This window comes from Pongo abelii, chromosome 9 (assembly GCF_028885655.2).
Source record: "Pongo abelii isolate AG06213 chromosome 9, NHGRI_mPonAbe1-v2.0_pri, whole genome shotgun sequence".
Lineage (NCBI taxonomy): Eukaryota > Metazoa > Chordata > Mammalia > Primates > Hominidae > Pongo > Pongo abelii.
Window position 1 is genome coordinate 86,048,447 of NC_071994.2, and position 14,292 is coordinate 86,062,738.

Here is a 14,292-nt window from a genome sequence, read left to right on the forward strand (position 1 = left end):
CATTTTATTATCATGCAACATTGATATTGAAATGCAATTTCCCATCAATGTTCATAATTAATGCTTGACCACAGGAGAATTCTCCTTTGCAAAACTGAACAGGCTGTGAAGAACATGGCTCTGTTCTATACTTCCATGTAGCTCTTACAGACCTGTGCTTAGGAGAAAAAAATTCCCAACTCTTGATATCAGCCCATGTAAGCATGGAACTTCTTTAGTCTAAAGAGGGTGTTCATTTACCCTTCAGGTTTGGTAATCACCTGATAAAAATTACTGAAATTCCACCCGAACAGCGCTAGTATCTTCCCCCAAATCAGCTGCGTGTTCTTTTGTTCTGTAATTACAAAGATATAATCACAATGAATTACTGTAATTTTCAACATTCTGTCACCCTATTAGTCTGAGTTCTTCAGGGGCAAGGCTTGGGCCTTTTTCTTCTTGATTTTCTCAAATATCTCACCAGAGTGCTTCGCACATACTAGACATTCAGTAAATGCTTAGTTGAACAAATACATAAGAAGTTAATCAATCAAATCAATGACTGAATGAATGAATGAATGGTGCTTGTCCCCTGCAAAATCCTCCTTGAGCAGTCTAATTCTCTATGTAATAAGCAGGAGCCTTTACCAAATGTGATCCATTGGTCAATAAAGGTTGCTGACCGACATCTTAAAAGCATACTTCAGTGGAATAAACATTTACCAGCACTGAAAGTCATCAGAGAGATTAAATAAAGGATAAACATCGCTGGCTGTTTTTCTAGCAATAAAGGGGCATCTGGTCTGTGGCACAGGATACAGATGTGCTCTTTCTTTAAACTCTCTTATAATTGGCCAGAAGAAGGAAGTAAACAGAAATCCTAATGGAATTTAAGGGTCTCTGAGGGATTGAAATAAATGCAGAAAAAAACCACCAGATTTCATTTGGATATATAAAGATAGATGTCTCAAGATGAGTAATCTATTGAAGGCTGACAGATGATACCTGAGGCAATCCTCTTTGTTTTTGGTTCTTGTTAGCCATGCCACCTTCCAGGTCACAGCCAGGCAAGGTACCAACAGAATGAAAATCATTATTTATAAGCAGTTCAATCCAAGGTCAAATTTAATGTCCCGCAAATATTCATCAGATAAGACTAAGGCTGTTTCTACTCATGTGATGGATGAGCCACCAGAAAACCCCTCTGACCACGACTTTTGTCTAGACTTATTTTCATGAATGATAAAGACAAGACGGAAGTCTTGTCTTTGTCAGTCAGACTAAAAGACGTGATTGGAATGTATGTGACATTTCTGTTGAGGCAGGATGGTCTAGTAGTGCAGGAGACAGCCATCTAGGTTGCAGTGAAGAATCCTTCCCTTCCCAGACACATGACCTTGGGGAAGTCACTGGTCCTCTGTCACATCTGTAGACAGGATAAATGACTCTTACCCAGCCACCTTACAAAGCTGCTATTAGGATCAAATGGAATAATGTCCATGAGATGCCTTTGTAAATTATATTGCACTATGCAAACATAAGCCTGGTACCTTCATGGTGAAAAGCAAAAAACAAACAAACTAAAAAAAGACAAGAATAAAAGAGAAAAACAAGAAAATGAATGGCAAATTTAGACTAAGAGAAAGGAGGAGGAGAAAGTTTCTGTAGAGAAGGGAGGGGAAAGGGAGAAAATACAGAAAATAAAAGGGGCCAAGGGAGGAACCGGTAGAGGAGAAGGAAAGATGCAGCAGTGGCAATGAACGATCTCATAATTTTGGCACATAGGTAGATAAATAGGCAAACAAACACATAAACATAAAACCGAAGGAACAGCAGAACTGGTCAGCCATGGGATTTAGAAAATCACGTCTATGTCAAGACCACAGAGCTCTGATAAGCAACTGGAAGACCCCATCAGGCAGCCTCTTAGGAGGAGACAGCGAGTCAACCATGAGTCAGCCTCCTTATTATAAATCTCTAAATGGAAAGCACTACTGAGTTCATGTTGTTCTCATCTGTGCTCTGCTCAGTCATACACTCAGACAGATTTGTAATCATTGTGCAGCCATTGATAATGACCTTTTCTTTGCCTAGTCGAGGTCTATTGGTCATTCAGATAAGAGCTTTCCATGACCTCCCTGACCACCCCGACAAAGTCAGATGCCTTATTATAGGTACTCAGAGCATCACAGTCTCCCCCTTTTTTTTTTTGACAGAGCTTGACACAGTAACAGATTTATATTTATTTGTGTGATTATTCAATTAATGTCTCATTTTCTCCCCCAGACTGAGGACGGAGTCAATGTCTGCTTTGCTCATCATTATATTCCTAATTGAATTTATTGGTTGGCATCATCATAAACAGAATTGAGTTAAAAAAGGACAGTATTCAAAGAGAGGTAATGGTGCAAATGTAAAGAAGAGGTTGGTGCTGGGGCTACAATTAGAAAGTTTGGGACAGATAAAATCTTTTTGATAGTTTAAGCAACTAAATCTTATCATGGAATAATGGTTCTGGTTTTCATTTTCATAACAGACTTATGACTGGGTGCTTTTTTGCTCCTCGTTGGTTAATTCAGCATATTAACTAGCTCTTTAGTGACATCTCAGTCAATGTCATAGGTGAGCATATTATTATTAGCATTAATAACTATGAGTACTGATAAAGAGGGGCAGTTTTCTAGTTGGATGTTCTGCAGCACATTGTTTTGGGTATGTTTAATTATATAACAATGAGGAGAAAGTTTATTCACAATTACATTGAGACCATTTTTAAACCCATTAAAACTTTAAAAGGTTTTCAAGGAAGATATGCACGGTATGATAAGTAATCATGTGGGAACTCAACTATGTCCAGAAAAGAGAGAGTACTTAAAAAATAAACTTCCCTAACTTCAATTGCCCAGTGAATTCTGTGGCAGCCCTACAAGGTCAATACTACTGGCATTGAGCAGCCCTCAGTATGTGAGGCCACTGAACAGGGCAGCCCAATAAGTCTCATAACCAAACTCCTGACCTGTGACTTCCGGGCTTCTTCCTAGTCCTGCTGGGCAAACCAGAAGCCTACAGTTTGGAGATATTATTCCTCCATTTTTTCTAATTCGGTACATTTCAAGGTGTGTGGAATCATTATACAAGTTTGTTCCCCATTTATTAACATTTTTATTTGAGAGTAGATTTTTGACAATGATTCCAGTTAACAAAAAACTCCAAAACCTCAGAAATCATATTGAGTTCTACTTCGTATTTTAATGTCTTACTCAGGCCTCCAGGTTGGCCAACTCATAATAATAAAACACATACAAGTTTGGGGAGGTAGGAAAGGGTAGTGACTTAAAAATGTCGGCTCAAATCTCAGTTCTGCTACTTAACTTCTCCAAGCTTTAGTGTCTTAATCCATAAAGTGGGTTAAAGGTGACTAAACTGTTATTATAGCAAAATGAGAGCCACATAAAACACTTACAACACATATCAGTTACTACTAAATTAAAATATACAATATTTAATGTTATATTTTTAACCCTTAAATATAGAAAAAATATTCTTTTTGAACTTTAGAGTCTATGTGTTTTCAATACCTGCTTTAATGATACTCTGTATTCTTCGATTTATGTTTTTTTTCTTCATTTTAAGGAAGGCTTTCTTTTATGGAACAATAATGATGATAGTGGATAATGTCTATACAAGTATTTACCTAGAAAATCTAGATTTTTTATGTCATCTTGCAAAATATTTTTGCTATTTTACTAGTCCTTGAAATTCCATGTTTGGAAACTTCTGTCTGTTCTAAACAAGAATCAATGGTTTGTTTATGTATTTATTTTTACACAGTTATTATTTGAAAAGCAGATGGCAACAGAAATCCAGTCCCTGTGAGAGAATTAGAACCCATGTCTTCATAGCCCTTAAATATTTCCTAGCTCTCCACAGTCTCAGCATTTTTTCAACACTGATAAATTTGGGAGACTCCTTAAAGTTTGCTGTGATGACACCTTTTATATTTTAAGCTCTGCACATGTAAGGAAAAATATTATAAGGCCTAGAAAAGGATGTCTTATAGAGTAAGGAAATGGAAAAAAAAATCTGTTCACCATTTGAAATGAGGCTAAGGAAAAGGAGCTGATAGCTCAAGTAGGAGGAGAGGTGGAAATTCCAGGGACACAAGGAAAAATTAAAAGGAAGCACGTGATGCTGAGCTAGGGGGACAGCAATGATCTGGAGGAATTTGCTGCTCTGACAGATTCCTAATGAATCCCCTGGTTTTTAAACTCTGAAGATCTACCTCCCCCACCCAGGGATGGAAGGAAGGCCTGTAAACTTTTTGAGTCCTTCCAAACAGCTAAGATGTTTTTAGCAGGTAACCTGGCAGCATTAATAAGTTTGGGACTTTCAACCAGAGCTTTCTTACTCAGAACTTTCTTATTCAGGAGACAGGTCTGTCTTTATTGGAGTATAAATCACAAACATAAATCATTTTGGGGGGAGCAGTTTGATTTCTTCCAGTCATTTCTAAAAATCAAATGGGTGCTCATCTCCTTACTTTTCCCATATTCTTTATAAATAAACTCTTCAGCTGACAGGAAAGCAAAATAAAGAGAAAGACACATACATATAAATATATATATACATATGTATGTGTATATATACATATACATATATACACATATAAACACACACATAAAATAATACATATTATTTTAATACATTCTAAAAATAGACAAAAATCCTTTGCACTTTACCCAACTTGCCTCTCTGTTTTGATAGAGTCACTTAAATATCTGTGATAAGCAAAGGCTCAGATTTTCGACCAGCAACCCTAGCAACTAACAGCCTAAAAAAAAATCTCTTCCAAGTTTCAAAGAGCACTTCTATAATTTAGTATATTAATCAGCATGTCAACCCCTCCCTGTCCCCAACACTACTTAGCACTACTTTTGAAGGTCAGGATGTGCTGAAGGAAGTTGAGCATTCATACTGATTACAAATCCTGAGCTACAGATGGGTCTCTGAATGTGTGGATAGAGATAACTCAAGCCAACTAGCCCAAAGGGCCAGCTACCTAGAGTCCAATGGTCCCTTAAAAGTTTCTGCTCCATATCTAGGAATATTCCTAGAAGTCCATAAGCCAAAATTTTGTCTCCAAAATGTTAGATTTGGAAGGCATCTAATACCTTGTTTATTTAACTCAACCTGATCACTTCGTATATGAGATAACAGACATCTTGCCAAAATCACACAGTAAGAAATGTTAGATCTGGGTTCTATGTCCTGATTCAAAGATGACCTGTTGATTTTTGGATCACATTTTGCCGTGACCATATATTTTGGAACCAAATATCTGAGTACTTAGAGGAAAAAAAGACTGAGTCTTTTAGGTTAGCATCATCCTGGGAAATCTGAAGCACATTAGCTTTAAAAAAAAAGCTTTTCCCACCCAGGCAAAAGGAGTAAAGTAGAGAACAAGAGAGGGAATAATTCCATTAGAGGTCCTGTTTCCAGATGTTCCTTGGAAAGGATACCTGAGCTCAGGCTCAGAACACCAGAGTCTCCCCAGCCCCAGTGGAGCCATGGTTTCATGAGCCTAGAGTGGTCTTAAAGTGTGGGAAGGGTGTCTCTTGTGCCACAGTGGTACATGGCTGTCTCTATGGAGTTAGGCCTGTCCTGGTGAGAAAGTACAATAGCAGTATCATCACAAACCAGTTAACTTGAAAGGATGGGTTCCCTTGGATCTGTTTATAAGTAAAACTACTTTTTGTTTTTCTTTTTGATACTCATATACTTCTGGATTTGGGAGAGATTTATGGTGGGGTTAGTTAGACGAACTATTTATTCCATAAAGGATTCCTTGAAGAATTTCCCTGAAGATGGTCATTTAGTTTCCTTTTAAGTGCTACTTGTAAAGGCTGGCCAACACCTTCCAGGGCAGCTGTTCTACCAATGTGAAAATGCTACTAGAATTTGTACTAGAAAATTCTGCCATTAAGTGTGTCACTAAATGACCTTGTAAGGTGACATAAAGTGCCTTCTCCTAGATGAAAGAAAGCTTTCTGAGTAGCTGAAGATACTTCTTACTCTTAGTAGTGTTAACAAAATGCTTCTAGGTTTTTGCACGTGATTTTCTTTTCTAGTTTTTAAACCTCTGCCTTGCTGCAGACACATCCCTTAAAATTCAATTTGTGCCACCTCCCCCTGAGAATCCTCCCTTCCTTTCCAGAGGCAAATGCTTTTAACCATTTCAGCTTTTAAAAAATTTGTATACATTTAAGAGGTACAAGTGCAATTTTGTTACATGGACATATTCCACAGTGGTGAAGCCTGTGCTTTTAGTGTATCCATCATCAGAATAATGTACATTTTACCCACCAAGTAATTTCGCATCATCCAACCTCCTCTAAGTATTTCACTCTATTGAGTCTCCAATGTCCATGTGTATATATTATTTAGCTCCCATTTATAAGTGAGAACATGTGGCATTCATCTTTCTGTTTCTGAATTGTTTCACTTAAGATAATGGCCTCCAGTTTCATACATGTTGCTGAAAATGACATGATTTCACTCTTTTTATGGCTGAATAGTATTCCATTGTGTATATATACCATATTTTATTTATCCAGTCATTCGTTGATAGGCACTTAGGTTGATTAGGCTTTTTAATGGAAAGGTTTGAGGTTAAGCGAGAAAACATGAAACTGTGCCCCAAACTAGCACACTGTGAAGGGCTCGGCTGTGGGGGCCAACTCTCAAACTAGCTCATCTAGGTGTTATAGAAGAGTGATTCAATTTCTTCTGAGAAGAACCTTCTTTTTTTTTTTTTTTTTTTTGTATTCAGCGGTGTGCATGCTAACCGGGGGACTCTTCATTCTTATTCTCAGACTGCTTTCAATCCCATCTGTTGTCACTACCCTAACGTCTCTGAGTTTTCTGGGTTTGGCTAGGCAGATCTGCTCTTTGCTAAGCTGTAGGCCCCTTCACATAGTGCTACTGCACTGTGGTAGGGCTTCTTGTGGGTGGCATCCCGGGAGACATAACCTGAGGAAATGCCATTCTAATAGAATGCAATGTAAAAGGTACCCCCGGGAGTTGTACAACCCTGCTTCCATAGGTGATCAAAGGCTGAGATTACTTTGTTTTTCACCAATCAATACCCTTCAATCAGCTTTCTGTTGCAAAGAAATATAATGAAACCATTTGGCCTTTGATGCCCCATTCTATTTCCTTGATCACTAGGAGACTGTCCTTTTAAACAAATATTATTATCCCATTAGCTTCCTTTTAATAGGGTCTCAGGAGGAAGAGGAGATTAAGGTGTGGGCTGTGTCTGTCAATTTGAAACTGAAACACAGAACTTATTCTGTTAATGGGGATATTATTCTTCCTCATTTTGTCTGGCATAGTTATAGATGATTCAGATATCAATTTAAAAACAGCAGTGACTCTATGGTAGAGGACTCAATTAGATAGTTTTGTTGTCTCAATGGATCAAATTAACTGGAAATCTGAAATATCTCCACTTATTTTAAGTCAAGTAAATAGCAACTTGGGTGAAAATTATATAAACATATGGCCTTTTAAACTACATTCATTTAAAAAATATCCTATGTAGTTGCTTTTCACAAAAGCATTAGGAAGGAGAGTTTTCAAATAATGGGATTTGCAATTTCAGTTGATTGCCTACACTCAGCAGTATAACACTTTAATGGGAAACCTGCTAAAGACCCATTGGCCTATGTAAGATGAAAAATAACTTTCCCACTATGTGTTCAGTCACAACGATTATGTGCCACATTATCTCTTCATCTGACAACCAGCTGGGCATGTATAGCACAAATTTTTGTGTTCTGGACTTTGTAGAGGATTACTGAGACTTTGCCTTCTAAATATTTCAGTAATGATAAGTTATTTCTACCTGAAATATTTTATTTTATATCCAGAAGTGTTTTACATAAACAAATACATATAAACGTATTTAAAAGCAAGTGTTCAAAATAAGTCTTCAAACTAATCTGGCCTATAAAAATAAATTTTGTTTTTTTCAGAACACTTAGACTAAGTGTATATTTAACTAGTACTTACTGAGGGTCCAATATGTACCTGATACTTTTATTTTTAAAAATTGGTGAGTTTGGGCTGGGCATAGTGGCTCACACCTGTAATCCCAGCACTTTGGGAGGCCGGGGCAGGCGGATCACAAGGTCAGGCGTTTGAGACCAGCCTGGGAAATATGGTGAAACCCCATCTCTACTAAAAATACAAAAAGTAGCCGGCGTGGTGGTGTGTGTCTGTAGTCCCAGCTATTCGGGAGGCTGAGGCTGGAGAATCACCTGAACTCAGAAGGTGGAGGTTGCAGTGAGCCGAGATCACGCCACTTCACTTCAATCTGGGTGATAGAGCGAGACCCCATCTCAAAAAAATTGGCGAGTTTGATACTATTTTCCCTTTTAGCTGTTGAGGAAACCCATGCTTAGAGAGCTGAAGGTCGCTGATCAACAACAAATGGCAGAGGCCAGGACTCAAACCAAATTCTTTGACTCTAGAGTAAGTTTTCTTCCATTCTTACAGGGAATAGAATATATTTTGTTATTCACTAGATATAAGGCAAATTGCTTTATGCTAGTTGGGACAATAGATCACTATGAAGTTTATACAGTTTGCTATTTTTTTATAAAAGGAGTCACTCTGGTGTTTTCAAGTTAGGGTAACACCTTTACATTTTTGGCCTCATCAGAGAAGAAGAAATGATGATTATGTCAATTACAGAGTTTCTTTAACTCAAGTGGAAAACAGTGGAAATTGAAAAAAATTCTTAGGGCAAATTGCTAATAAGCTTTTGCTAATAAAAAGAAAGAAAACAAAAGTTTGGAGATAGCCTTAGAAGGAAATGCCATTATTCATCATAGCTGAAGGAAGTCTACTTTGTGCTGACGGCCAAAATGTGAAATGATAGCCGCCCTGAGCCCTGCCAAGAGAGGTCTTCAAAAGGAATAATAAAGTGGGGTAGAGACAGTGGTAAAATTAGTCCCCACACCCCTACCTCTACTGCAAACAATACCTCAGCTACATAGTATGCACATGGACCTCTAGTACCATCCCAAACGGCAGGTTATTGATTCTATTTAAAGATTTTTAAGGTTAGAGTCATTCTAGTTCTTTATTATTTTTTTCACACTTAGGAAATTCTGCACGATGTCTAACTTAGCCTGAATGTGGTTTATGAATTGTACAACCAGTGCTCTCCACCTCAATAAAGTCTTTTCATACCACACTATAGAGGACAGAGCCACACAGTGGAGTCAAGCTTGATTTCAAGTCCACGCTATGCTACTTTCTATACAAGTACACTTGCGAAAATTACTTAACCTCTCTGAGAATCAGTGTTCAGAAAAAAAGATACCTATCTTCTAGGACTACTTTAGAAATAAAATCAGGCAAGACAGGTGATGTTGTTTGGCTCTGTGTCCCCTTCCAAATCTCATCTTGAACTGTACTCCTACAATTCCCATGTGTTCTGGGAGGGACCTGGTGGGAGATAACTGAATCATGGGGCAGCTTCTCCCATACTGTTTTCATGACAGTGAATAAGTCTCATGAGATCTGATGGTTTTATAAGGGGAAACCTGTTCTGCTTGGCTCTCATTCTCTTTCTTGCTGCCATGTAAGAAGTGCCTTTTGCCATCTGCCATGATTGTGAGGCCTCCCTAGCTACATGGAAATGCAACTCCATTAAACCTCTTTCTTTTGCTAATTGCTCAGGCTTGGGTATGTCTTTATCAGCAGCGTGAAAATGGACTAATACAACAGGTGATTGGTAGATAAATAGATAGAGCCTGGCACCTAATAAGCACTCAGTAAATGTTAGTTTTTTTTCTTCCCTTGGAGGAATATTTATGAACTTGTGCTGTTGGGCAAATATCCATGTATGCTTCAGTCCTCAGCTCAAGAGTTACCTCTTTTCAGGAACCAACATGACCTGCTCTCCAGTCCCCTTTGGATGACCATTTACAGTTAGGTATCCCTCCTGGATTCTCCATTAATCCCTTATGCATATCTCCTATACAGTGTAATGCTTACACTGTATCACAAGTGTGTGTTTGTATTTCTATCATTTGTACTAGACAATGAAGCCCTCTGGAGGGCAAGAAGAAATCTTATTTGACTTATTAAATCTAGTACCTAGCACAGTGCTTGGCACATAATGTGAGTTTCCTAGATATTTGCTGATTGAAAGAAAAAAAGAGAGTGTGTGTGTGTGTGTGAGCGAGAGAAAGAAGAGTGGGGAGGGAAGGAAGGAAAGAAAGAAAGATAGAAAGAGAAAGAGAAAAAAGGACAAAAGAAAGAAAGGAAGGAAGGAGGGAGGGAGGGAGGGAAAGAGAAAGAGAGACAGAGACAGGGAGAGAAAGGAAGACTTTATTTTCCAAGGCTGCACAATTTAAGAGGTTCTGTATTATTATCTTACCCTTCCAGGGAGATGGCCCGTTGGAGAGTCACTGAAGGCTGACGAGTTGCGGTGCTATGTTGGGAATGACTGCAAGAAAAGACAGATGAAACACACATCATTTATTTATTTTTTTATTATACTTTAAGTATAATAAAAATAACCTGCACAACATGCAGGTTAGTTACATATGTATACATGTGCCATGTTGGTGTGCTGCACCCATTAACTCGTCATTTAACATTAGGTATATCTCCTAATGCTATCCCTCCAAGAAGCACACATCATTTATTTAAAATGTTTTTGAACATTTTAATCAGTCCTATTGTCAAGAACCAGTCTTGAAAGAAATACAGTAGAGATTAAATATTTGGTGATAGGTAGAACCCTCCACCAAAATATAGTACTCTACCAGATAAGAGTTAATTTTTTTATAATTTGATTTTAATATGTATTATTCAAAAGTAAGCTTTCAATGATAGGTAAACATTAAAATGAACAAACATATTTGGAAAAGGTAATTTTTTGCCCTTGGAATGAGATAACACAGAGCATAAAAACATACATTTCTTTATGATGCAATGTATTTTTTAAGCTGCAGAATAATTTTTTCTAATAAAATTTTACACAGAACCTAATCTGTAAATCAGATAAGTTATATTTAATTAGTATAGATGTATTTATTAGTTCAAATTTGCAACACTTAGTTGTAAAATTAGTTAATAATAATTGAGCTATTTGATGAACACAAAACTTGAAAAATGAGACTTCCAGCTGCATATCAATCTTCAAATTTAATGTAGTTCTAGATTTTGATTACCTGTAACAAGAAAAGACTGATTTTGTAGATAAGTAACATAAATAAAATGATAATATCTAACATTTATTGAGGTCTTAAACACTTTTCTAAGTGTTTTTAAATTTTTATGTCTCTTATTTCTCATAAATTTATGAGGTATGTCCCGTGCAACAGATGAAGAAATTGAGATACAGAGAGGATTAGAAAGTTACTCAGAGTCACAAGGTAACTTCCTGTGCTTGAAATGGCATTGAGACTGTTTGATTCTAGAGTCATTTTAAATTCTTATAACAATTTTTCACATTTTTAAGAATTCGTCTTGTAATCTTAGAATATTCTTTAGAAAGAGATGCCAAGAGAATCTTTCATCTGAGATAGGCACATTAATAATAATTCAACAGCCAACTTTACTGAATGTGTAATTTTAGTTTATAGTATTAGTTAAATATTTTGGTTGAAATACTATTTACATATACACATAATATATGAACAAGTGTATATATACATATATGTATAAAATAAACCTGAGTCTAGGATTTCTCAGCACAAACATGGCAAGTGCTGACATTGCCACAGAGAATCAAGCTACAGGCTGCAGAGTCTTTCATTCAGAACCTTGGTCACCACAGGTGGGAAGACGTGTTTTCCTGTGACACGTAAATAATATTTGTCTAAGGTTGAGGGTACAGAATTTTGAGACCATAGCTAAAACCTAGAGAATGATATTCAAGTTAAAGACTGTGCCTCTTCAAGTAAAAGACTGTGTTTCCTGGTATCCCTCACAGTGCCAAGATATTCATTGATCATGTTTTCAGTTGACTAGTTGAAAAGCATCGTAGCATTCAGGACTTGGACTATGTAGCCAGACTGCCTGGCTCAACCACATATACCAATGTAACCTTGTATAAATTACTTAAATCTCTCTGTATGTCAGCTTCTCATCTTATAAGACTGGGATAGTAACAGCACTTTCTTCACAGGGTTATTATAAGAATTAAATGAATACAGTATTTAGAACAATGGCTCTCACATGGTAAAGCTATATAAGCATTTGTTAAATAAATAAACCATTATGATTTAGCAGAGTGTGTACTTTGAGATGTTTAGTACCACATAAAAATAATTACTGTATTTAGACCACTTCAGTTAGTCATACAGTCAGTGCCACAAGGTGTATATTTCTGTGTATAACTTTAGTGATAAATATCAAATTAAAATATATTTTCTATTACAAAAATATCATAAATTTACAAACATATAAAATAAAACATTTTCTATTAAAATATTACAAAATTCCTGAAAATAAAAATGAGAAATTAAAAATATTCACCTAGAGTCCTATTACCTTCTTTCACATTTTACCGAGTTATCTAATGTAGTTCTTATAGGAGTCCTCTAAGGTAGATATAAGTATTCCCATACACAAGAAAACAAAACATATAGAATTTAAAATGATTTTCGGAAATCAACAGCTTGCAAATGTGGAGCCAGAGTCCAAACTAAAGCCTACCTTATTGCCAAGTGTGTGTACTTTCCATTCTATCTTACTGACTCTCTACATGTCCATATGTATTTCACATAGTTGTATATATATACAGAAACATATGTAACTTCATATCCTCTGCTTTTCCTAACATTTAAGCATTTCTAATACGGTCTCTATAATTATTATTTTGGTGTTACATAACGTTACTTCCTATGAAGATATAATTAATTAACCATCGTTGATAGTTGGATATTTGGGTGATGTTTATTGTTTTAATATTATAAACAGTGCTGCAATGAACATGTTGATATCAATTACTTTTTTCTTATTCTACAATTTCCTTTAGATGCGTTTCCCAAAATGGAAATGCTTATTAGTTTCTTGATTTATGTTATTAATTACTTTTCAAAAGCTTTGTACCATTTTATTGCCTCTAAAGATGTGTATCTGTACTACTTTCCCCACAGTCTTACAAGCACTGACATTATAACTTTTAAAACACCCTAACAATTTAATAGTGAAGAATGATGCTTCAGATTTGTAATGAGCATTTCTTTGTTTATTAGTGAGAATGACCATGTTTTTTCGTATACTTATTGGCTAATTGTATACCTTTTGTGCAAAATGCCTAATCCTTTCCTTCACCATTTATTTTCCACTGATCTAGAAAGTACCAACAGTTCTTAGGCAGCTCAATTATGGTCACTGACCAAGATTAATAAGTAACTGTAATTTCTGATAGCTTTCTCACCATTAGCTTAGCCCACAAAATTAAAACAAAAAAAATTCAGTCATCTTACTTCACTTATCATTAGCTTATAACTAATTATTTTGTTATTCTACTCTATTCCAATAATATCCTCTTTAAAGTTTTAGCGACAAAGTAAATGCAAATGGTACCATGAGGTGCGCAAAGAATTTGACTCCTTTTATATTACACATGCAAGGTTATCCAGTTTCTCCTAGCATGTAAATTTGGAACAAACAGAGCCTTTTCCAAAATATAATTATCCTTTTACTCTCTTCTAAGACAAATACAGTGAACTAAGATAAATACAGTCAAGACCTGTGGACACAAATGAATTTTTGTCATTCCCAAATATAATAGTAATGTCCAAGCCATACTTGCAGGAGGGATACTTGTAGTGGATGTTTGGAGCTACCTGATGGTGACTACAATTGGTATTTTAAAGAACACCAAACATTTTCCCCTTCGGACCAAGTAGGTTCTATCCTTTCCACATTATTGGCTACATAAACAATGTGGTGTAGAGTTACCATCTCTAAGAAATTACAGGTAACCATTTCCTGTCTCTTTCACCTCCTCAGGAAGAGAGGCCAGTCAGATGGAATTCTGAGAACTGTTGTAGAAAGAACCAAGGGAGGAAATCACAGCTAAAACATGCTGCTCTGTGCTGCCATCTCATTTTCCTACATATCCATAATAGCACCCAGGGCTATGAATCACTAAGATTTATTCACATGCCTGTTTCTCCTACAAAGTCATGTGTGCTTTCAGAGCAAAGTATTGGGTTTCTTCATCTATACATTCTCAGCTCAGGGTTGGCACATAAAAGACCCTTCATCAATGTCTTT

General features: G+C 36.4%; 1 protein-coding gene across 21 annotated transcripts in view; it reads right to left on the bottom strand.

Moving 5' to 3' along the window:
- DLG2 (discs large MAGUK scaffold protein 2) overlaps positions 1-14,292 on the bottom strand; it is a 2,173,778-nt gene that overhangs the window by 414,202 nt on the left and 1,745,284 nt on the right. For all 21 annotated transcript variants that reach the window (XR_008511650.1, XM_024254994.3, XM_024254993.3 and 18 more), the window contains one exon: positions 10,433-10,501. Coding sequence is in view for 20 of the 21 variants with exons in the window: in XM_024254994.3 (XP_024110762.1) it covers positions 10,433-10,501 (69 nt within the window). In the remaining variant the exon portion in view is untranslated. The remainder of the gene's footprint in view (positions 1-10,432; positions 10,502-14,292) is intronic.